Source organism: Strongylocentrotus purpuratus, unplaced genomic scaffold (genome assembly GCF_000002235.5).
Source record: "Strongylocentrotus purpuratus isolate Spur 01 unplaced genomic scaffold, Spur_5.0 spur5_scaffold_14, whole genome shotgun sequence".
Classification (NCBI taxonomy): Eukaryota; Metazoa; Echinodermata; class Echinoidea; order Camarodonta; family Strongylocentrotidae; genus Strongylocentrotus; species Strongylocentrotus purpuratus.
This window is the reverse complement of record NW_022145599.1, coordinates 37,693,745-37,720,944: the sequence shown is the minus strand read 5'-3', so window position 1 is coordinate 37,720,944 and position 27,200 is coordinate 37,693,745. Positions and strand designations below refer to the sequence as shown.

Sequence of the window (27,200 nt, the reverse complement as noted above, 5' to 3'; positions counted from 1 at the left end):
ATTCTAGCTCCCTCTTTATTTCCATATAACCACATTGACTACAATAAGTACTTGTTAACCATGATTAGATTGCATAATAAGTAAAGTTAGGGGGAGGAAAAGGACGATTATATAATGCATTATTGCCAAATTTTCCAAACCCAAAATTGTTCCTTCATCAGGGACGTTTTTCTATTTCATTGATTGTATGGTAAGTGAAATATTAAGAGTATGAGCTCCAGCTGAATGATCACAATACAAAGCACAGCTCCTTCGAGATGCCTTCCTTGCCATTCAAAGAATGAAATGAATAAAAGATGTTAAGATGACTATTTTACCTCCATACTAACAAGACGCTTGAAAGGACCTATCTCACTGACTACTCTGTATGGTTTGTGTGGTGACAGCCATGCTTCCATGAGAGTAGACTGTCCATTATCAGTATAACCACTGACCGATGCAACCAACCCATGGAAGCTATCATGACGGAATATGTAGTGAACTTGGAAAGGTTGAGGCATCACTTTAAACCTGCATTCCTTCTCTTGGGTACTCCCCTGCATGTACAACATGAAGCATAAATAATCTTGTTAGCTCAATTTAAATAACTACTGGTAACATTGTAGGCTGAGTTCTGCCACTTATAGTTTTTAAACTGGGGGAAAAAATAAAACTGATTCAGTTAGAAGGAAGTGTTTGTATACATGTAAACAAAAATATGTGAGAGGGAGCAGGGATAGTGGACTAAAATTTGTCTTTTTTTTTGTAGTACCTGAATTTCTTACAGATTCAAGTGTAAATGTAATGTTTTAATCTTGAGATTTTTATAGCGATCTACATGAGGGCAGTATTTAAATTTTACAAAAACAAAACCGATTTGATATGAATACAGTGTTACCTTTGTTTTATATAATGTGAGCTGGTAATAATACAGTCTTATAAAGATGACTGTCATACTATAGTAAACCAATATTCTTTCTTTTTTCTCCAACAAAGAATTTTGTTAAATGTTTGTTTACAAACCTTAACCTTAATGTTGATGTACTTGGCCATGAGTCTAACTATTGCATGGTAGAAGGTTCTTTCTGCGTCTGATGCCACGGTAGTTGTATCTTGTTCATGAAAGCTATTCTGCCAATAGTATTCAATAGCAGGCGTTCCCACAGGATAGTTGCCATATAACCAGGTCTCTAGCTGGTTAATCACTTCTTGGTTGATGACAGGCTCAAACTTACGAGCAAAGTATGCTGGACGGGCAGTCTGCAAGGATTCCATATCAAGAAAGAACAAACTTGATAGGTAACACTTCGAAACCCAAAATGTAGCAGAGTATAGTCCCTGCATCAAATCAGCTGGCAAATGAACTACCGATAGGTAGATACCACCCTAGTGCAGCAGTTAACTAGATGGAATTCGACTGCGCGCAGTCAAAAATGATGCCTCCGTCATAGAGCAATTTTACAAACTGAAACGGAAGAAATTTTTCAAATTCAAGTTCAATTGTAATCCATTAACAGGTTCTCAGAATATCGTGATTACAAGCAATTTCTCATATACATATATGACCCTTTGATCTTTGACCTCATGACCCTAAAATCTACTCAGTTCATTGGTTCTGCAAGATGTCCTGAGTTAAATAGTAATCCATCTGTCAGTTCTTATGAGAATGCGTTCACAAGCCATTTTTGCATAAATAATGAGCCCATGACCTTTGATCTTATGAACCAAGAATCTACTCAGTTAATTGGCTCTGCAAGATACATAAATGATCTAAGTTTGGCAGGAAGCCATCAATCTGTTCTAATGATAATACGATCACAAGCTATTTTTGCATACATAATAAGCCGCATTAAAGCTTGACCTTTACCTCATGACCCCAAAATCTAAACAGTTCATCAGCTCTGCAAGTAACATACATGACCTAAGTTAGGCAGGAATCCATCAATCGGTTCTTGAGATAACGCGATCATGAGCTGTTTTTGCATACATTATGAGCCCTGTGACCTTTGACCTTTGACCTCGTAACCCCAAAATCTAATCAGTTCATTGGCTCTGCAAGATACATACATGACCAAAGTTTGGCAGGAATCCATCAATGGGTTCTTGAGATAACGCGATCACGAGCTTTTTTTGCATACATTATGAGCCCTGTGACCTTTGACCTTTGACCTCGTGACCCCAAAATCTAATCAGTTCATTGGCTCTGCAAGATACATACATGACCAAAGTTTGGCAGGAATCCATCCATCGGTTCTTCAGATAACGCGATCACAAGCTGTTTTTGCATACATAATGAGCCCTGTGACCTTTGACCTTTGACCTCGTCACCCCAAAATCTAATCAGTTCATCGGCTCTGCAAGATACATACATGGCCAAAGTTTGGCAAGAATCCATTAATCGGTTCTTCAGATAACGCAATCACGAGAACGGGACGTACGAGTTTGCGATGGTATGCTTGTGTGTTTAGTTTTACGTATGAGATATCCTTGTGTGTCACTTTAGACTTGTGTGTCTAGCCACACAAGAAAACTATCATATTCAGTGTCTAAGATGTCTGACATGTCATTTCTAATCAAATAAGATTTAGTCACACAAGAAAAAATTTTCCCCCAAAAAGGCCCAAAATAAATGTCCAAATTTTAGAGAGGGGTTGTGTCCAAGTAGCCAAACGGAATAGTGCCATCTACAGTTGACATCCAGGTAGCTAGGTACTATGCACATCTACAGTACTTGTGTGTGTGTGTGTGTGTGTGTGTGACTTGTTAGTGTGTAGTATTTGTAAGCAAAGTAGTAGGCAGTGTATGGCTCTGTGTATGTGTGTGTCATGGGTGGATGGTTTTGTGTGTGCAGTGTATATAATACATGTAATGTTTTTTTATGCCACACAAGCCTTAATTTTCTTGAATTGGACAGGGGTAGACAATAATGTCGTTCTGCCACACTAGCCTTAATTTTCATGACTTGGACAGAGGTATATAATACATGTAATGTCTTTCTGCCACACAAGCCCTAATTTTCTTGACTTGGACAGGGGAAGATAATAATGTCTTTCTGACACACAATCCTTAATTTTCTTGACTTGGACTGGGGTAGATAATAATGTCTTTCTGCCACACAAGCCTCTATTTTCTTGACTTGGACAGGGGTAGACAATGATGTCTTTCTGCCACACAAGCCTTAATTTTCATGACTTGGACTGGGGTAGATAATAATGTGTTTTAGCCACACAAGCCCTAATTTTCTTGACTTGGACAGGGGTAGACAATAATGTGTTTCTGCCACACAAGCCTTAATTTTCTTGACTTGGACAGGGGTAGACAATAATGTCGTTCTGCCACACAAGCCTTAATTTTCATGACTTGGACAGAGGTATAATACATGTAATGTCTTTCTGCCACACATGCCCTAATTTTCTTGACTTGGACAGGGGAAGATAATAATGTCTTTCTGACACACAAGCCTTAATTTTCTTGACTTGGACTGGAGTAGATAATAATGTCTTTCTGCCACACAAGCCTTAATTTTCATGACTTTGACAGAGGTATATAATACATGTAATGTCTTTCTGCCACACAAGCCCATTATTTTCTTGACTTGGACTGGGGTAGATAATAATGCCTTTCTGCCACACAAGCCCTAATTTTCTTGACTTGGACAGTGGTACAGGTATATAATACATGTAATGTTTTTATGCCACACAAGCCTTAATTTTCTTGACTTGGACTGGGGTAGACAATAATGTTTTTCTGCCACACAAGCCTTAATTTTCTTGACTTGGACTGAGGTAGATGACAATATCTTTCTGACACACAAGCCTTAATTTTCATGACTTGGACAGAGGTAGACAATAATGTCTTTCTGCCACACAAGCCTTAATTTTCTTGACTTGGACTGGGGTAGATGACAATATCTTTCTGACACACAAGCCTTAATTTTCATGACTTGGACAGAGGTATATAATACATGTAATGTTTTTTTATGCCACACAAGCCTTAATTTTCTTGAATTGGACAGGGGTAGACAATAATGTCGTTCTGCCACACTAGCCTTAATTTTCATGACTTGGACAGAGGTATATAATACATGTAATGTCTTTCTGCCACACAAGCCCTAATTTTCTTGACTTGGACAGGGGAAGATAATAATGTCTTTCTGACACACAATCCTTAATTTTCTTGACTTGGACTGGGGTAGATAATAATGTCTTTCTGCCACACAAGCCTCTATTTTCTTGACTTGGACAGGGGTAGACAATGATGTCTTTCTGCCACACAAGCCTTAATTTTCATGACTTGGACTGGGGTAGATAATAATGTGTTTTAGCCACACAAGCCCTAATTTTCTTGACTTGGACAGGGGTAGACAATAATGTGTTTCTGCCACACAAGCCTTAATTTTCTTGACTTGGACAGGGGTAGACAATAATGTCGTTCTGCCACACAAGCCTTAATTTTCATGACTTGGACAGAGGTATAATACATGTAATGTCTTTCTGCCACACATGCCCTAATTTTCTTGACTTGGACAAGGGAAGATAATAATGTCTTTCTGACACACAAGCCTTAATTTTCTTGACTTGGACTGGAGTAGATAATGTCTTTCTGCCACACAAGCCTTAATTTTCATGACTTGGACAGAGGTATATAATACATGTAATGTCTTTCTGCCACACAAGCCCATTATTTTCTTGACTTGGACTGGGGTAGATAATAATGCCTTTCTGCCACACAAGCCCTAATTTTCTTGACTTGGACAGTGGTACAGGTATATAATACATGTAATGTTTTTATGCCACACAAGCCTTAATTTTCTTGACTTGGACTGGGGTAGACAATAATGTTTTTCTGCCACACAAACCTTAATTTTCTTGACTTGGACTGAGGTAGATGACAATATCTTTCTGACACACAAGCCTTAATTTTCATGACTTGGACAGAGGTAGACAATAATGTCTTTCTGCCACACAAGCCTTAATTTTCTTGACTTAAACTGGGGTAGATGACAATATTTTTCTGACACACAAGCCTTAATTTTCATGACTTGGACAGAGGTATATAATACATGTAATGTTTTTTTATGCCACACAAGCCCTAATTTTCTGGACTTGGACAGGGGTAGACAATAATGTCTTTCTGACACACAAGCCCTAATTTTCTTGACTTGGACAGGGGTAGATAATAATGTCTTTCTGTCACACAAGCCTTAATTTTATTGACTTGGACTGGGGTAGATGATAATATCTTTCTAGCAACACAAGCCTTAATGTTCTTGACTTGGACTGGGGTAGACAATAATGTCTTTCTGCCACACAAGCCCTAATTTTCTTGACTTGGACAGTGGTACAGGTATATAATACATGTAATGTTTTTATGCCACACAAGCCTTAATTTTCTTGACTTGGACTGGGGTAGATAATAATGTCTTTCTGCCACACAAGCCTTAAATTTCATGACTTGGACAGGGGTAGACAATAATGTCTTTCTGTCACACAAGCCTTAATTTTCTTGACTTGGACTGGGGTAGATGACAATATCTTTCTGACACACAAGCCTTAATTTTCATGACTTGGACTGGGGTAGATAATAATGTGTTTTAGCCACACAAGCCCTAATTTTCTTGACTTGGACAGGGGTAGACAATAATGTGTTTCTGCCACACAAGCCTTAATTTTCTTGACTTGGACAGGGGTAGACAATAATGTCGTTCTGCCACACAAGCCTTAATTTTCATGACTTGGACAGAGGTATAATACATGTAATGTCTTTCTGCCACACATGCCCTAATTTTCTTGACTTGGACAGGGGAAGATAATAATGTCTTTCTGACACACAAGCCTTAATTTTCTTGACTTGGACTGGAGTAGATAATAATGTCTTTCTGCCACACAAGCCTTAATTTTCATGACTTTGACAGAGGTATATAATACATGTAATGTCTTTCTGCCACACAAGCCCATTATTTTCTTGACTTGGACTGGGGTAGATAATAATGCCTTTCTGCCACACAAGCCCAAATTTTCTTGACTTGGACAGTGGTACAGGTATATAATACATGTAATGTTTTTATGCCACACAAGCCTTAATTTTCTTGACTTGGACTGGGGTAGACAATAATGTTTTTCTGCCACACAAACCTTAATTTTCTTGACTTGGACTGAGGTAGATGACAATATCTTTCTGACACACAAGCCTTAATTTTCATGACTTGGACAGAGGTAGACAATAATGTCTTTCTGCCACACAAGCCTTAATTTTCTTGACTTGGACTGGGGTAGATGACAATATCTTTCTGACACACAAGCCTTAATTTTCATGACTTGGACAGAGGTATATAAAACATGTAATGTTTTTTTATGCCACACAAGCCCTAATTTTCTGGACTTGGACAGGGGTAGACAATAATGTCTTTTTGCCACACAAGCCTTAATTTTCTTGACTTGGACAGGGGTAGATAATAATGTCTTTCTGTCACACAAGCCTTAATTTTATTGACTTGGACTGGGGTAGATGACAATATCTTTCTAGCAACACAAGCCTTAATGTTCTTGACTTGGACTGGGGTAGACAATAATGTCTTTCTGCCACACATGCCCTAATTTTCTTGACTTGGACAGTGGTACAGGTATATAATACATGTAATGTTTTTATGCCACACAAGCCTTAATTTTCTTGACTTGGACTGGGGTAGATAATAATGTCTTTCTGCCACACAAGCCTTAAATTTCATGACTTGGACAGGGGTAGACAATAATGTCTTTCTGCCACACAAGCCTTAATTTTCTTGACTTGGACTGGGGTAGATGACAATATCTTTCTGACACACAAGCCTTAATTTTCATGACTTGGACAGAGGTAGACAATAATGTCTTTCTGCCACACAAGCCTTAATTTTCTTGACTTGGACTGGGGTGAATGACAATATCTTTCTGACACACAAGCCTTAATTTTCATGACTTGGACAGAGGTATATAATACATGTAATGTTTTTTTATGCCACACAAGCGCTAATTTTCTTGACTTGGACAGGGGAAGATAATAATGTCTTTCTGACACACAATCCTTAATTTTCTTGACTTGGACTGGGGTAGATAATAATGTCTTTCTGCCACACAAGCCTCTATTTTCTTGACTTGGACTGGGGTAGATGACAATATCTTTCTAGCAACACAAGCCTTAATTTTTTTGACTTGGACTGGAGTAGATAATAATGTCTTACTGCCACACAAGCCTTAATTTTCATGACTTGGACAGAGGTATATAATACATGTAATGTCTTCCTGCCACACAAGCCCATTATTTTCTTGACTTGGACTGGGGTAGATAATAATGCCTTTCTGCCACACAAGCCCTAATTTTCTTGAATTGGACAGTGGTACAGGTATATAATACATGTAATGTTTTTATGCCACACAAGCCTTAATTTTCTGGACTTGGACTGGGGTAGACAATAATGTTTTTCTGCCACACAAGCCTTAATTTTCTTGACTTGGACTGGGGTAGATGACAATATCTTTCTGACACACAAGCCTTAATTTTCTTGACTTGGACAGAGGTATATAATACATGTAATGTTTTTTTTATGCCACACAAGCCCTAATTTTCTTGACTTGGACAGGGGTAGACAATAATGTCTTTCTGCCACACAAGCCTTAATTTTCTTGACTTGGACAGGGGTAGATAATAATGTCTTTCTGCCACACAAGCCTTAATTTTCTTGACTTGGACTGGGGTAGATGACAATATCTTTCTAGCAACACAAGCCTTAATTTTTTTGACTTGGACTGGAGTAGATAATAATGTCTTACTGCCACACAAGCCTTAATTTTCATGACTTGGACAGAGGTATATAATACATGTAATGTCTTCCTGCCACACAAGCCCATTATTTTCTTGACTTGGACTGGGGTAGATAATAATGCCTTTCTGCCACACAAGCCCTAATTTTCTTGAATTGGACAGTGGTACAGGTATATAATACATGTAATGTTTTTATGCCACACAAGCCTTAATTTTCTGGACTTGGACTGGGGTAGACAATAATGTTTTTCTGCCACACAAGCCTTAATTTTCTTGACTTGGACTGGGGTAGATGACAATATCTTTCTGACACACAAGCCTTAATTTTCTTGACTTGGACAGAGGTATATAATACATGTAATGTTTTTTTTATGCCACACAAGCCCTAATTTTCTTGACTTGGACAGGGGTAGACAATAATGTCTTTCTGCCACACAAGCCTTAATTTTCTTGACTTGGACAGGGGTAGATAATAATGTCTTTCTGCCACACAAGCCTTAATTTTCTTGACTTGGACTGGGGTAGATGACAATATCTTTCTAGCAACACAAGCCTTAATTTTTTTGACTTGGACTGGAGTAGATAATAATGTCTTACTGCCACACAAGCCTTAATTTTCATGACTTGGACAGAGGTATATAATACATGTAATGTCTTCCTGCCACACAAGCCCATTATTTTCTTGACTTGGACTGGGGTAGATAATAATGCCTTTCTGCCACACAAGCCCTAATTTTCTTGAATTGGACAGTGGTACTGGTATATAGTACATGTAATGTTTTTATGCCACACAAGCCTTAATTTTCTGGACTTGGACTGGGGTAGACAATAATGTTTTTCTGCCACACAAGCCTTAATTTTCTTGACTTGGACTGGGGTAGATGACAATATCTTTCTGACACACAAGCCTTAATTTTCTTGACTTGGACTGGGGTAGATGACAATATCTTTCTGTCACACAAGCCTTAATTTTCTTGACTTGGACAGGGGTAGATAACAATATCTTTCTAGCAACACGAGCCTTAATTTTCTTGACTTGGACTGGGGTAGACAATAATGTCTTTCTGCCACACAAGCCCTAATTTTCATGACTTGGACAGGGGTAGATAATAATGTCTTTCAGCCACACAAGCCTTAATTTACATGACTTGGACAGTGGTACAGGTATATAATACATGTAATGTTTTTATGCCACACAAGCCTTAATTTTCTTGACTTGGACAGGGGTAGACAATAATGTCTTTCTGCCACACAAGCCTTAATTTTCATGACTTGGACAGGGGTAGATAATAATGTCTTTCAGCCACACAAGCCTTAATTTACATGACTTGGACAGGGTTAGACAATAATGTCTTTCTGCCACACAAGCCTTAATTTTCTTGACTTGGACAGGGGTAGACAATAATGTCTTTCTGCCACACAAGCCCTAATTTTCTTGACTTGGACAGGGGTAGACAATAATGTCTTTCTGCCACGCAAGCCCTAATTTTGTTGACTTGGACAGGGGAAGATAATAATGTCTTTCTGCCAAACAAGCCCTAATTTTGTTGACTTGGACTGGGGTAGATGACAATATATTTCTGCCACACGAGCCCTAATTTTCTTGACTTGGACAGAAGTATATAATACATGTAATTTTTTTTTATGCCACACAAGCCTTAATTTTCTTGACTTGGACAGGGGTAGATAATAATGTCTTTCTGCCACACAAGCCTTAATTTTCTTGACTTGGACAGGGGTAGATAATAATGTCTTTCTGCCACACAAGCCTTAATTTTCTTGACTTGGACAGGGGTAGATAATAATGTCTTTCTGCCACACAAGCCTTAATTTTCATGACTTGGACAGAGGTATATAATACATGTAATGTTTTTTTTATGCCACATAAGCCTTAATTTTCTTGACTTGGACAGGGGTAGATAATAATGTCTTTTTGGCACACAAGCCTTAATTGTCTTGACTGGGACAATTAGGGTAGATGATGATTATGATGTATTTTTTTTGCACATAAAGTTTACTTTTTGTGACTTTGACAGGTATAGATGATTTGGTATCATCCTGCTGCACAAGCCTTAAAGGTAATACAAAGTTTTGGTATGGGGTCGTGAATTTGGTTCAAATGAACATATTGGAAGCATATGCGATCCTACAATATTCACTGATCGTCGTCGCGGTCGAAATCAACTCTAAAGTTATGAAATTATAAATAATAAACACTTTATGTTGTATAGCTCCCTCTCAAGGTCAAGATATTAATTAAGCTATAAAACAATGTTTCTTGACTAAAATCGACCGATAAGCTATTCCCGTTCGGAAATTATATACCACAACTACATATGGTCGCATGTACCATTGTACGGCCGTAGGAGCTATTTGAAATTTATTAAAATTTACCGGGAGCACCGGTAAATCTTAATATTAAATTTTTCTTGAAAGCAGAAGTGTTTTAAGGGTTAAAATTACTAGTGCTTTTAATACATCCACATCCACAGGGGCATCCAAATATATCAAAATTGTAAAGATTCACTATCCACCCATTTTTCAAAATTTCCCAAAACTTCATGACTTTTACAGGCATGGATTATTATACAAATAATGAATGGTTATGAGTTCAATAGTACAAATATTTTCATGAGTTGAATAGAATTAATGTTAATCTTTCAACGAATGAAAATATTCGCACTATTAAACGAATGAAAAACATTCATTATTTGTTTTATACTGTACAACATCAAAGAAGATCTAATAGAACGTTAATCAACAAATTATGCTTTACTCCTTATATTAAAGATAAATTAAAGTTGGAGTCAAGTGAGCCTTCTCGATTACATTCAGATTGCCTTCGTGTCAGATACACGCGCATAAACGGGATACGCGCAGGGCAGAGAGGTACGCAGTCTGCATATAACCAAAAATGCACGGCGCATATAACCAAAAATGCACGCCAACAAGATTTGGATTGAAAGGCCCTTGCCTCCCCCCTCCCCTCAGCAAAAAAGAGAAAGGGAAAGAAAATAAAGAGGAAGAAGAAAAAACAAGGGGGAAAAGATACGTTTTTGCGCCCCTCTCACCCCCACCCCCCTCCAAAACGAGAACAAGCGCCAGATACGCCACTGGACACCACAGGCATACTCAGTGGCGGATCCAGGGGGCCGAAACGGCTGCGGCCCCCCCCCCCCCCCTATTGGCGGCGCAAAAAAAAGGGAAAAAAGAGGGAAAAAAAGGAGGAGAAGCATAAGAAAGGAGAAGAAAAAGAAAATAGAAGAAAAGAGACAAGAAAGAAGAGAAAAGAAACACAGAGAGAGGGGAAAAGAAAAGCCCCCCCCCCCCCCCCTTTCTCCCTCCCACTCCGGGGTCGGAAGGACAGAACTTGTGTTCCCAAAATCTCCGGTAAAGGAGTACTTTTCACCCAACAAAGTCCGACCCGTAATACACAAAAATCCGGCCCGTACTGACTTTACACACCGGAGATAGAGGGGTGCTTTCAAACAGAGGGAAATACGTACGCGTACCCTAGATAACACTGAGTGGGGGGGGGGGGGGGAGAGTCGGGTGAGAAAGATGGAAAGACAAGGAAATGGCGCTTAGTGACAGTAACTTTCGAGCCACGGAATCAAAGTTAAACGTTAAAACAGCCCCTGCGCTGTAAAGTCAATTTTGTAATTAACGGTAGGGGGGCCGCTTCACAACTCTCATTTTGCTCTTCATTTGGCCTCAGCTCATATAAACTCGCTTGAGCTTGTATTTGAGCTCATGTTGGTAGTAATCATGGACACGGGCGGTGATCCTGGGCCCGATAGGAGGACACGTCCGCCAGGAAATTTAGAAATATAGCTAGAAAGATATATAGCGGAAAGAACTTACAAATTGGGCTTAGGGATTTCCTAGAGTGCATAATGTCAGCATTCAACATTGCAAAATCTCACTTGGTCGCTACGCCCCCTCACCCAATAACACAAAACTATGATATGACACTCGGCCCACGCTCCCGGCCGTGATTTATCCATGGTTGTTGCAATAATTTTTGTTCTTTACTATTTCTACTAACATTATTGTGTGCTATCACAATCATAATTGTTTCATTTTCCCTTTAAAGCAGGCGCGTAGCCAGAGTCGAGAATGGAACAACGAATCGTCTTCTTTCTCTAATAATTTCATTAAGCTATGAAAGGTCAAAGCTTACGCGCTTTGCGCAAGAGGGGGGGGGGGGTGGGAACTGAATCCAGACAAGGATAAATAATCGAGAATGGTACAACAAATCCTCTTCTTTCTCTAATAATTTAATGAAACATCAAAGCTTCCACGTTTCGCGCGGGAGGGGGGAAACTGAATTCAGACAAGGATTAAGAGTCGAGAATGGAACAACGAATCATATTCTTTCTCTAATAATTGCATAAAACAATGAAAGGTCAAAGCTTCCGCGCTTCGCGCCGGAGGGGGAGGGGGAACCAAATTCAGACAAGGAAAAAGGGTCGAGAATGGTACAATGAATCGTCTTCTTTCTCTAATAATTTAATGAAATTATGAAAGGTCAGAGCTTACGCGCTTTGCGCAGGAGGGGGGGGGGGGAACTCAATTCAAACAAGAAATATGAGTCGAGAATGATACAACAAATCGTCACTTTCACAAAATACATATTATGCTCATATTTTTGCTCGCTCATTTCGCTCACTAGCCGAATTGTGAACTAGAAAATTACCTTTTCGGGCAAGAGGCTTCAGCCCCCCCCCCCCCCCCCCCCCGATGAAAATGTCAAAAAAATGTGTAACTTAAAAACGGGGAATGTTGATATCGGACAAGAGACGTGAAGTGAGCTTGCCCCCCTTTCCAAAATTGTGCCTGCTTGTAGGTACCGGCATCGGGCTTCTAATATGACCTTGTCAGTATTGGTATGTTGAGTTGAAAAACAGTCTGCGCATTTTTCAAATTTCCGCCCCCCTCCCCCTATTGGAAAATTCTGGATCCGCGCCAGGGCGTACTGATGGGGGGGGGGGGGGGGGCTCAGTAGATACTAGGCGTATGGTCAGGTCCAATCCCGCTCAATAATTTGTAGGTCCATGAGTCCTAATAAAAATTACTTTCTACAAAAACATTATTGTCGTATAAACAATTACTAGTTTCTTAAATAGCAAACTAAAATGGATAATGGGCCTGCTTGGCTTACTTAATGTCTCAGTGGCGTAGCCTGGATAAGATCAGTCGGGGGCAGGGTGGTGGGGCAAGATTTCCAACAAGGAGGACAATTTACGATAGGATTACATGTGTGTTATGTTTTACTCTTTTTTTTCCCTGTCACCACATGAGCGGGGGTTGGCTCTATATAATTATCAAAGATAACAGATAAAATATAACTACTTTAAAAAGAGACAACTATTCAGGGCTATATGTCACCCCCTACAGGACCAGGACGGGGGGGGGGGGGGGGGGGGGGGGCACGTGCCCCCCCCCCCAAATTTCCAAGATCGGTTGAACTTTTTTAGACCCCCCTTTTTGTTTACCTCGATCGATTACATGTATGTGCCCTCCCAAACATCAAACTCTGGCTACGTGCCTGTACAGGACGCCATAGCTGTGGGGATGGCCTCCATCCAATATTTCCCTTTGTTATTATTATGAATAGCGACCCTCTTCTCGTTTTATGAACGGCGACCCTCATTTTGTTTTATGAATAGCGACCCTCATTTAGTATTATGAATAGCGACCCTCTACTTCTATTATGAATAGCAACCCTCTTCTTCTATTATGAAAAGCGACCCTCTACTTCTATTATGAATAGCGACCCTCTACTCCTATTATGAATAGCGACCCTCTACTCCTATTATGAATAGCGAACCCTCTACTCCTATTATGAAAAGCGACCCTCTACTCCTATTATGAATAGCGACCCTCTACTCCTATTATGAATAGCGATCCTCTACTCCTATTATGAATATCGACCCTCTTCTTCTATTATGAATAGCGACCCTCTACTCCGGAATATCGACCCTCTTCTTCTATTATGAATAGCGACCCTCTACTTCTATTATGAATAGCGACCCTCCACTCCTATTATGAAAAGCGACCCTCTACTCCTATTATGAAAAGCGACCCTCATCTTCTATTATGAATAGCGACCCTCTTCTTCTATTATGAATAGCGACCCTCTACTCCTATTATGAATAGCGACCCTCTTCTTCTATTATGAATAGCGACCCTCTTCTTCTATTATGAATAGCGACCCTCTACTCCTATTATAAATAGCGACCCTCTTCATCGATTATGAATAATGACCCTTATGAATAGCAACCCTCATTTTGCATTATGAATAGCGACCCTCATTTCGTATTATGAATAGCGACCCTCATTTCGTATTATAAATAGCGACCCTCTTTCTGTGTTATGAATACCGACCCTTTTGTAATATTATGAATAGGGACCCTCATGAATAACGAACCCGATTTTGTATTATGAATAGCGACCCTCTTCTAATATTATGAATACCGACCCTCTTCTTTCATTATGAATAGCGGTCCTTATGAATAATGACCCTTATGAATAATGACCCTTTTCTCCAATTATGAAAAGCGGACCTTATGAATAGCGGTCCTTATGAATAGCGGACCTTATGAATAGCAAACCTTATGAATGGCGGTCCTTATGAATAGCCACATTGACCCTGCAGAACAGTGGTCTGAAATCAGATTATTAATTACTGGCTCTATAGCTCTTAAAGAGAAGGTTGAGTTCTGGGAAGAGGTGAAAAATAATTTGTGAGCGTTATCATTCCTATTATGCAAGTGTGGAAGAACATCAGATAAGACATGTTCCCTTAAAAAGCATGGCTCTTCAAATGCCTTCATATTCTAAATATGTCATGTAACATCGTAAAACTCGGGGGAATAGCCTTTTTACGCCACGTGGTTGTGTAGTCCCATATACATCTTTCTGTGTACAGTGTTTGTAACTTTACCAAGACTTGGCCAAATTTCTTATCATTTTGATGATTCCAGAACCTTGCAATACACTCAAATTCTTATATGCTAGATGATCAACCTTTTCTGGTCGATTCCACACCGTTTCTTTCACAATGCAATCGCAAAACCAGAACTCAACTTCATCTTTTAGTTGATTAAACTACTAATAGTCGTTATTTTCCCACTTAAAGACATTTTCAAGCCCCCTTTTTTTTCGGAAAGTTCTAAATTAATATTGTCTTTCAAATGCTGTTGGAATTTAACCTTTTCATTTTTTGGGGCCTGCAAATGGACATAGTACCTTTAAAGTTCCAGATATGTGTAAAACGTATTCCATTAGCAAATAATGAAATACTCAACTTTGCCTCTGAAGAAATAAAAATTCTTCATAGTTACGTGACATATTCTTTTTGTCAATACTCCTCTTTGAAAATCCATCGGCAAAGTGATTTTGAGAATTTTAATGGATATCTGCATTTAAAGTGAATTTTGAAGTGGAATTGGGAAATCTTAATGAATTTTGATATTTGGAATCTCAAAGTTTGTGAATTTCAAAGTTTAAATTCATCCAATGTACAGAAAGCCAGTGCTGTAAAGTCTTACTGCCACACAAGCCTTAATTTTCATGACTTGGACAGAGGTATATAATACATGTAATGTTTTTCTGCCACACAAGCCTTAATTTTCATGACTTGGACAGAGGTATATAATACATGTAATGTCTTTCTGCCACACAAGCCTTAATTTTCTTGACTTGGACAGGGGTATATAATACATGTAATGTCTTTCTGCCACACAAGCCCTCATTTTCTTGACTTGGACAGGGGTAGACAATAATGTCTTTCTGCCACACAAGCCTTAATTTTCATGACTTGGACAGAGGTATATAATACATGTAATGTTTTTCTGCCACACAAGCCCTCATTTTCTTGACTTGGACAGGGGTAGACAATAATGTCTTACTGCCACACAAGCCTTAATTTTCATGACTTGGACAGAGGTATATAATACATGTAATGTCTTTCTGCCACACAAGCCTTAATTTTCTTGACTTGGACAGGGGTATATAATACATGTAATGTTTTTCTGCCACACAAGCCTTAATTTTCTTGACTTGGACAGGGGTAGACAATAATGTCTTACTGCCACACAAGCCTTAATTTTCTTGACTTGGACAGGGGTATATAATACATGTAATGTCTTTCTGCCACACAAGCCTTAATTTTCATAACTTGGACAGAGGTATATAATACATGTAATGTTTTTTTTATGCCACAGAACTGGCTTTCTGTACTGGCTTTCTGTACATTGGATGAATTTAAACTTTGAAATTCACAAACTTTGAGATTCCAAATATCAAAATTCATTAAGATTTCCCAATTCCACATCAAAATTCACTTTAAATGCAGACATGTAATTTTTTTTTTTCCACAGAAGCCTTAATTTTCTTGACTTGGACAGAGGTATATAATACATGTAATGTCTTTCTGCCACACAAGCCTTAATTTTCATTACTTGGACAGAGGTATATAATACATGTAATGTCTTTCTGCCATACAAGCCCTCGTTTTCTTGACTTGGAAAGGGGTAGACAATAATGTCTTACTGCCACACAAGCCTTAATATCCATGACTTGGACAGAGGTATATAATACATGTAATGTCTTTCTGCCACACAAGCCCTAATTTTCTTGACTTGGACAGGGGTAGACAATAATGTCTTATTGCCACACAAGCCTTAATTTTCATGACTTGGACAGAGGTATATAATACATGTAATGTTTTTCTGCCACACAAGCCTTAATTTTCTTGACTTGGACAGGGGTATATAATACATGTAATGTCTTACTGCCACACAAGCCTTAATATCCATGACTTGGACAGGGGTATATAATACATGTAATGTCTTTCTGCCACACAAGCCTTAATTTTCTTGACTTGGACAGGGGTATATAATACATGTAATGTCTTACTGCCACACAAGTCTTAATTTTCATGACTTGGACAGAGGTATATAATACATGTAATGTTTTTCTGCCACACAAGCCTTACTTTTCTTGACTTGGACAGGGGTAGACAATAATGTCTTACTGCCACACAAGCCTTAATTTTCATGACTTGGACAGAGGTATATAATACATGTAATGTTTTTTTGCCACACAAGCCTTAATTTTCTTGACTTGGACAGGGGTAGACAATAATGTCTTACTGCCACACAAGCCTTAATTTTCTTGACTTGGACAGGGGTATATAATACATGTAATGTCTTTCTGCCACACAAGCCTTAATTTTCATGACTTGGACAGAGGTATATAATACATGTAATGTTTTTTATGCCACACAAGCCTTAATTTTCTTGACTTGGACAGGGGTAAATAATCTTTCTGCCATGACAAGCTCCTTGGCTTTTCATTGGTTCCTCCACAGCATTGGAATATTATTGCATTACCTGTATTATATGTGTGTGATGATGTTTCTATTCAATGAGGAAAAAAGATAAATCAATTTTTTGGTCATTCAAAAGTCACAAATAAATAGTTGTATACTTTTTGGACATCAAGTTTTTTAGGCACACAAGCCTTAATTTTCTTGTCTTGGACAGGGTAGCTGATCGTCTTTTCTGCCACACAAGCCTCAATTTTCACGACTTAGGCGGGTAAATGATGTGTTTTTGCGGGACACAAGCCTTAATTTTCCTGACTTGGATAGAGGTAGACAATAATGTCTTTTGGGCATACAAGCCTTAATTTTAATTTTAAAAACCAGTCTCAACACATATTGTATTAAAAAACACACAAGATGCATTTTCATTTAATTTTAGACAAACACACAAGAAGTTGGGAATTAAGACACACAAGTAGTCTTTAGAAGGAAAAAATGAAAAGACACACAAGATACCCCTTTTTTTCAGACACACAAGACAAAAATCTCACAAGCATACTGTCGTGAGTAGTACCGTACGTAAAGACGTACGTACGTACGTACGTACGGACGGACAACCCGAAAACATAATGCCTCCGGCTACTTCGTAACGGAGGCATAAAAACTGCTATAGACCCACATGGAATAATAACAGTTGAATAGAAAATTGAAAGTTTGAAAGTTGCAGCTAAATTGGAACTACTTCAACTTGTATACAATAAAGGTACATTAATAGACATCCTGATTTCTTCAATATTTCAGGTAGGATGGAAATAAAAAGGACTGCAAATTGTACAGTGTTCTTGCACAACATGGTCTTACAATAATCACATGTTATCAGACATGGTGGTATTTCATGTTTCTTTGGTCATCCAACGACACCAACATTACCTGCCTTAATACAGAGTGAATCCTATATGTGTGGAGTATATTAACCCATTACCAACTAGACATTTTGTAAAAATGGCCTATTACTCACTGGAAAATGTTGCAATATTGCTCTCATTTTGACATTGTTCTGAACAATATGAAACATGTGCTATTTTTCCCATGCAGAAATCCTACTGTAGACATTGTAAGGATTACGCACATATAACATTATCACGGTAGACCCCATAAAACGGATACTACAGCGCGTTATAAACAGACAAAAATGGCAAGCGGTTTCGGCGGTTCAGTGAATAAAAGGAGGGGTGGGTTTTGGGCAGTTTAGTTGTTAAAGGGTTAAGAAGCATGAACTTACTTTGATTTTGTAGAAATCTGCTGGTTTGAAGTCATTAGGAGAGCAGCCACACCAGTCTACAATGTGTTTGTATTGACATTGACAACCAAGCTTTCTCTTCCAGTTTGTAACTCTCAGATTATTATCCACTAGACTATCACACATTCTACTATTCTGAATCACTGTGTGGAAAAAAGACTGAAAAACAAAACAACAATAATGGGTACAGTAATTTGAATTTGAAATTAAAATTTAGTACCAGTATTCCTTGTCCATTCAGAAATTATTTTTTACTGGTACAGATAATGCATAGGAAAATGACCTTTAAAGTGCAAGATAGTATAACAGTGGTTTTATGTCTTCATTTTGTTGAAAAAGGATTGTGGTTTATTTCCTACAGTGAATTGCTCATGCCATATTGATGAAATATTGGTAAATCAATTACATCCAAACCTTATGATTGCTATTCCTGTCAGTATTCATGATATTTTACATATCACATAAATCTAAAAAGTGTCAGAGGTGAATATACTATGATATACATAAATGCAGGATGTCTTCATTGGAAATATATGCCATTAATATTCCGATGCAGTACTGTGTATGCCTATTATGTACTGAATCCAATAACATTTGAAATATTCCAGGACTTACAAGAAAATCATAATCTTTCTAGTTCTTTTTTTAAGCCACAGTAAACTTCATATCAAGCAGTCTAGATTATTCCCTAACAACAGTACATGTAACTTCTTTACGAAATGGTTTGGTACTAATAGAGATTTTGCCAAATCAAATGCTTGTTGCACTTTCTTAATACATCTTATATTAGACTAAGGCATAAGGTACAACCAAACGAAGAATATTAGATAAAAGAGGGAGAAAAACAAATAAAACAGAGGAAAAATAGCTTTTATTCAATGTAAGTAGGGAGCATTTACACTGTTTTAATTTCAATGGTCATGCTCATTCATTGAGATGATATTGATAATAACAATTACAAATACTAATTGTTGAACGGGCTATGAAATGAATTCTGTTGATTTTGGATTTTGATTATTTTAATAGTAATATTAATAGTAATGACTATAATCATGATAGTAATAATGATATAAAATATGATACATAAATATCATCATCATCATCATCATCATCATCATCATCATCATCATTATAATCAATATCATTAGTATCATTATTATTATATTTATTATCAATATTATATTAGTATTATAATTATCATTATTATTATTCAAATCATCCAAATCTAAAATCAAGGAAATTCATGATACAGCCTGTTCATCTCATCACTGTTTTTATGAATCAATGATGGATTCACTGGTGCATCAAACAGTGAGGCACTACCATAAGAACCTTATAATGATCCATCATACCTCGGCTGGTAGGAGTGTATACTTGTAGAACTGTTTGAGTCCTTTGAGGAGACTATCGTCCCCTTCTGAGATGTATTTTGCAAACTCATAATTAAGAGTAATCCAGTCCGATCCTCCATCCATATGAATGCCTTGAGGAAGCTCTCTGTCACCAAGACGCCACATGTGATTATCACATTCATAGAATAAGCGGTCTAAGCCCTGCTTCTTGATGAATCGACTGCACAAAGAAAAACAAAAGTAGCTTTTCAAACAAATTGATTCAGAAATTGTTTCCATTAAGCTATTTATGTTACCTTCTTAAAACAAGAAAAATATAAATGTGTCTCTAATATGCTTCTGACTACATTGGTCATTACCATTTGAGTCAATAGAGGCAGGTTTGAATACTCATTTTAGCCTTGGAAGTGTAATTTCTGGAACAGTGGAATGGCCCATTTGATATTTTCCTATGTTCTACAGTTATCATAGCCTAAGGCCTAATAATCTTTAAAAAAAAAAAAAATTCCTTGTGTGAAATCTACTCTTATATAATATACGCCTATATAAAAAAATAAAAAAATAAATTAAACTGTTTTTTTTTATGTAAAATGTGGAATAAATAAACTTCAAACTTCAATGTAGGCTCTACATGTACCTTGACCAAGAGTTTGTCCACAGACATTGAATGAATATAAAATCTATCTGTATGTTCACTTGTAGTTATCCCCAAAACAACTTGTGACAATGTACGTGTCGGGCCCTGTCATGCATACAGCTACTTGTAGGAACTTACCTGCTATCATCTCTTCCATGAGATTTGAGGAAGTTAAACTCTCGGTTCTTTGTCAGAAATGCAACCAGCAGCTCATTAGTTCTATACATCAAACAAAATAAGGAAATAAGCTCCATGTCAACATACATTGCTATTTATGGCATTCAAAATAAATGAACACTCAAGTGTCATAATATGTTTCCTTGTTGATTTGTCTGAGACCAAATCTTGAAAATCAAATTCTTCCAATAGCCTTGGGAGCCATCAGAGGTGGGTCTATACGTTTTGTATTTCTCAAACATATCGGTACGTTTCCATTTGTGGAGCTCACAGTTTGAAATTCAAAATTAGTTCTTTATTTCAGCTTGTTATAAAACTCAAGGATCATATTTTATTGTACACTTAGAAACAGATTACATTGTGTTTCCCAGATATTCATTGCATTAATTATACATAACAGCAATTTACAATTTATTGGAATCCAGAACACTTGATATGAAAATATTTTTAATAGAAGCCCTCGAACCCTCCAACTGTTTTTTTTTCATAGTGGTAATATAAGAATAACATTATTTTGTTGTTGTTTCCTGTTTCCTTTGCTTGTTCGTGAAGACCATTTTCAATTTTACCGGCCAAGCGATGTTTCTTAAAATAACAGCTGCTTCTGTGAACAGCCAAGCTAAACAGAGGGTCAACCCTATTCACTGAGCATCCTTAATACTAAAACAAGACAGTTCTTTCATCCTATCCTATATCCATCCTCACAAACTGAGGGTGTGAATGAAGGATCAATCATTAATGTAGACATCATGTTGTGTGTCATGGTGCATGTAGGGAATGGGACAAAGAGAAAGTGAAGGGGGGATATTTTAAAATGTAGGTACACCTACATGTACAGCACAACAACAAAGATTTTACTACTTTTATATTGGCTGTAAATTATATCATTATACAACTTTACAATCAGCCATTGCATACTTCACTGAAGGATGTCATGTTGCAAGGCAGTCCGTTGACTTCCTTTTGAACCCAGGACCTCCTGATTATGAGATCACTGCTCTACCACTGAGCCATCATGTCTCCCTAAGTATCTCTTACTTCTCAAAATGATATCATTTTGCAATGATATCATTTTGCAATGTTAAAATAGGACATTGGTGTTTCTTACTTTGTAAAAGGCAATACAAATTATTCAAAAGTGTGAGATCTATTTTGGAAACCAGCCAAACCTATGTAGTCGCAGCCACAAAATATGGGATAAATGATTGAATTACAAGATATCTGGTAACTCTGCATACATCCCAGTGTAGGCTGCAAGCACAGGCTCTAATTTGATACTTCAACATAATTCCATGAAGTCTTGAGCAGAGCCTAGTTATGTCAGTCTCTAGCTATGTCAAGAGCCACTCAAGTACAGAAGCTATGGGATACACTAGACCATGCTAGTCTATTAGTTCAGACACTATATTGACAACTGACAGGGCTTTGTGCCTGCAAACTAATCTGAGTAAGAGACATGACCTACATCATTACTAACATCTACAGCATGGATTGGAAATCTATAAAGGAGATAAAGAAAGAGGAAGATATATGCAGTAGGAGAAAATTAATTTCCTTCTCTAAATATGAGACGGAGTACAATGATTTAATTGCTTCAATCTATTTGTTATTGAAAGCGCTTGATGTACATGACAATGTAAGAAGGATTAATTGAATAAAGTTGATCCATATACCTTGGTGGGTTAGTGAGAATCAATAGGAGCAGACGCCATCTACTCAGGGAGAAGCTCTTTTCATCTATCTCTTCACTTCATCTCTGTGTCTCCTTCCATTGGTTTTCATCTCTCTCTCTCTCTCTCTTTCTCTCTAGCTGCCTTTCTAGCTCTCTCCCTATGTTTCTCTTTGGGTTTCTCTCTCTCTCTCTCTCCCACACACACACACACACACACTCTCTCTCTCTCTCTCTCTCTCACACACACACTCTCTCTCTCTCTCTCTCTCTCTCACACACACACACACACACACACACACACACACTCTCTCTCTCTCTCTCTCTCTCTCTCACACACTCTTTCCCTCTCTCTTATTTCTCTATTTATTTCTCTTTGCCTCTCTCTTCCCCCACTAATCCATACTTATCCCTCCTCTCTCTATCTCTCCCTCTCTCCCTCTCTCCCCTCCCTCTATATTTTCATCTAACTTTTTCCAACACAAAAATAATTGTACATGTATATCTGTAAGATCTCATGAATGTACATGTACCCTACATGTGAATTGGTATTTGGTCATTTCTTCTTCTATTGAGTATTTTTTTTGTAATTCTACAAAATAATTTTTTTTCTCCGACCCACAGACTCAAGTTGATGCATCTTACAGAAACTGTTCATAAGCCTCATTCATATCTGCCATGATCGTAATACTGCTGACATGTATTTGCAAGAAAGAAGTTTTCCTTAATTGGTCATCATTAATATTAAGAAAGCAGTAAAACAATAACATACATGTAGCTGCAATCTCATGTGTGCCCCTGTAGAATAGCAGGAGACAAAACACTGTATCAATGATGTTCACCTCCTGCTATTGGTATCATATACATGTACATGCATATCTATCAAACAGCAGATAACATGTTGATGCTATTTTACGGATAGGTGCATGGGGGACACAAACAAGGCTACAGCACACGCATCGCTAATCCCACTGAACAACCAGATGTGACATGTGTAGAGAAGTTAAAGCCAATTATAAAAACATTTTTAATATAGTTATGACAAAGCCCTTGGGCATCTGTCACTCTATCTATTGAAAGAACCTCAGAGCTAGAACTCAATATTAAACCATGATATACATCAACAATGACAACACAATGCTAGATAATCAAATGTTATACTGATCCTTTCAAAAGCTGAACAAATACATGCTACTGGCATAACAAGGCAAACAAAGTGACATTTTCTGATACACTCCCCTCTTTATCTCTCCTTATACAGAGTGCTCCCCCACCCCCCCCCCCCCCCTCAAAAAAGTACTAGCATACTTCCAATGATGAAGGGTCCACTTCACTGGTTCTGGTAAAGGTCAGAGAATCTTAAAATCTTATCTTTTCACATGAAAAGTGATAACGCGATTGACAAATTTGGTAAAGAGGTTATGTTTTAGGGAGCATTTTGTGATGCAAGGTAGGGGTTCAAAAACTTTCTCAATCCACAAACAGTACTGCACTACTACAAATCTTATCACAAGGTAATGATCCAACAATATCAGCCATTCATCCTTGAGTGAACAATGATACACAAGCATGGGTAATTATGTCAAATCATGAATGGATGCTCATGATGCCTAATCAGGCAAGGATATATTTCCAATTGCTACTGAGGGGTGTTGCATAAGGTTGTCCTTATCATAATACATTGTACAAGTAGGTGTGTTAACATAATGACAGGGACTCAGTTCAGAAAATAAACCATTATGGTTCTGACATACATCAGAACTCATGACTTGTCTGAGACCCTAACCGAAGGATATTCAAGGAAAGATTTCCAGATACCCAGCAGCCCAGCAGCCCAGCAGGAGCACAATTCAAAGGAACAAGTCTGAATAGAAAGGTCAAAGGTCACAGGGTCGGTGTAGAAGAGTTTTTGAAATGCCAGAAAATAGTTTGTTACCATGATAACTTAAAAGGCATCAAAGTAATTGGAACCACATTTCAACGATGTATGTAAGAGCATGCAAGGGAGAACTGATTAGATTTTGAGTGGAAGAGGTCAAAGGTCACATGGTCATTACAGTGTTAAAAACTACCAGAAAATATTGTTACAAAGATAATTTGAAAAACGTTAAAGCAATATAACCCAACTTGGAAGGAGACGAAACTATGTCTAGAAATAAAAATACAAATTTTAGGAAATAAGTTTCATTTTCTTCTAAAAAAGATTAACAAATCGAATGGTACCAGAGAAATTTGCCCCACTTTATTGGAAGCATGCTGGTCTGTTCAGGGTGGAGGGGGAGGGGGCACTCTGTAAAGCCTCCAGTTCACACTACATGAAGGGAGTTTTCTATGATACCTCTTGTACTACATTCCTTGTCTCCAACAGAGGTTTGAGCATCATTTAGTACAGAATTACGGAGAATCAAGGTTGAATGTTGTATGGTAGATAAAGTTAACTGCAAAAGTGTTGCTCTCAAATGCAGAGTTGGGTGAATTTCTTAATTATGTGTCCACTATTTGCTATATTATATTGTTTGGAAATACACCATTTCTACAGGGCCCTATATCTATCTTACTGTCATCACAGCATTTACCTTTCAAAGGGAAGTTCAACCTAATATCTATAGTTTGCAGCCACAAACCCTTGTCAGTCAGTGTCTGCACAATGAGACAACAGTAGGCCCTGTACTTAAGCTGTTTGACACAGCCAGGACTAGCAGCTGTAAATTCAGTCACCCCCTCAAATAAATCTTATGTTTTGTTACATGTATATCTTACTTGATAGGAAAGTCAGACTCGCTGAGATTAATGAAGAAATCCCATTTGACATCTTTCATTTGAATGAGATCGTCTATAGCTCTAAGATAAACCTGAAGAAGACTTGCTCCACCCCAGATAGTTGCATAGCGCCATGGAGTCACACGGATATTGCTAAATCTCTCTGAGATCGCACTTATCTCACGATGAAGGTAATCAGAACGCTGAAAAAAATACAAGAAAACAATTATATGAAACCCGAAGCAAAACACGTACTGATCAACTTTGACAAAGTTAACCTCATTTACATGTAATGGCGCTAAATAAATATCAATATGTATGTATTTCTATTTAGTACTGGACTAATAGTGATTATGAAGGTCCAAAGAAGGGTATAGGACTTCTGTAATACAGTCAAGTATACACAAGCCAATAACGACACACTTGTTTACCGGCTGTAAATGACTACCGTAGTGCTGATTGCAACCAACCCAGCTATAGAGCTATACTAACATGTATCTGGTAAAAAGATCATTCTTCCTCAACCTTTCCTCTCTATTAAACCATGATGCCCCACCGACACTTCATTATGTACATGTATCAATTAGAATTTGTGTAGCAGTGTATGTTGTGCTTTAATATATGTAACTACATCTATATAATGAAATGAAAGGCCTACCCTACATGGATATGTATACATGTATATACAGTGCGACCCAGAAAAAAGTGAAACCGAGAATTATCAATGTTTTATCATAACTTAATCACAATTATAATTAATGAATGACATATATTTGTCAAGCTTAGATCCTCCTCTTTCATTAAGTGATTAAAAGTGATTAAAAGCAATTTGAAGGAAGGAAACCAAAAAGTCATTTGGCGGGCGGTATCTGAATTTCAAAGAAAAATTCACATTTCTAGAAAGTTCATTTTCCGCTAGCAGCCAGTGAAAACGACTGTGTTTATTACTTGAGATTTGACTTGAAATCAGCCTATCCCAATATTCAGCTTTATAATATCCCCCCCCCCCCAGCAAAAAAAAATGCACTGCCACTGCAAAGGAAAATAAACAGGCTTACATATAACAGGATAATAAATCTAATAATAAAAAATAATGTAACATGCCAGTCATTGCCAGAGATATGATTGATCTAACTTGAACTTACATTTTTTTTCTTTCAACAAGCTTGAATAATACCATAATATCCCCTTTTAAATCTGAGTCTACAGATAAATCTTCAAACAGCTGACATTTAATTAGAAATAGTAGAGCTAATGACTACCCCCCCCCCCCCCCCCCCCCAGACCCTGACTATGAGACTAACCTGATCAACATGGATGTAGAAGAAATGATCTCGATGGGAGAGGAGCCTGATAAGCCCCCTCCCCCACTGCCCCTCCCGTCCCCCACCCCCCACCCCCTCCAGACCCTGACTATGAGACTAACCTGATCAACATGGATGTAGAAGAAATGATCTCGATAGTAGAGGAGTCTGATAAGCCCCCTCCCCCACCGCCCCTCCCGTTCCCCTACCCCTCCCCCCCTCTCCCTTCCCCCAGACCCTGACTATGAGACTAACCTGATCAACATGGATGTAGAAGAAATGATCTCGATAGTAGAGGAGTCTGATAAGCCCCCTCCCCCACCCCCCCCCCCCCCCCCAGACCCTGACTATGAGACTACCTGATCAACATGGATATAGAAGAAATGATCTTGATAGTAGAGGAGCCCGATAAGCCCCCTCCCCACCGCCCCTCCCGTCCCCCACCCGCCCCCCTCCCTTCCCCCAGACCCTGACTATGAGACTAACCTGATCAACATGGATGTAGAAGAAATGATCTCGATAGTAGAGGAGTCTGATAAGCCCCCTCCCCCATCCCCACCACCCCAGACCCTGACTATGAGACTAACCTGATCAACATGGATGTAGAAGAAATGATCTCGATAGTAGAGGAGTCTGACAAGCCCCCTCCCCCACCGCCCCTCCCGTTCCCCTACCCCCCCCCCCAGACCCTGACTATGAGACTAACCTGATCAACATGGATGTAGAAGAAATGATCTCGATAGTAGAGGAGTCTGATAAGCCCCCTCCCCCATCCCCACCACCCCAGACCCTGACTATGAGACTAACCTGATCAACATGGATGTAGAAGAAATGATCTCGATAGTAGAGGAGTCTGACAAGCCCCCTCCCCCACCGCCCCTCCCGTCCCCC

At 38.3% G+C, this 27,200-nt stretch overlaps 1 protein-coding gene across 2 annotated transcripts in view; it reads right to left on the bottom strand.

Moving 5' to 3' along the window:
* Positions 1–27,200, bottom strand: part of LOC585774 (xylosyltransferase 2) — a 31,710-nt gene that overhangs the window by 2,512 nt on the left and 1,998 nt on the right. Inside the window, exons 3-8 of one of the 2 annotated variants that reach the window (XM_030984903.1) lie at positions 25,006–25,208; positions 20,538–20,618; positions 19,763–19,982; positions 18,393–18,569; positions 1,003–1,239; positions 318–536 (exon numbers count right to left, since the gene is read on the bottom strand). In XM_030984903.1, coding sequence (XP_030840763.1) covers positions 318–536; positions 1,003–1,239; positions 18,393–18,569; positions 19,763–19,982; positions 20,538–20,618; positions 25,006–25,208 — 1,137 coding nt within the window. The remainder of the gene's footprint in view (positions 1–317; positions 537–1,002; positions 1,240–18,392; positions 18,570–19,762; positions 19,983–20,537; positions 20,619–25,005; positions 25,209–27,200) is intronic. The other variant, XM_030984904.1, reaches the window with a different exon arrangement.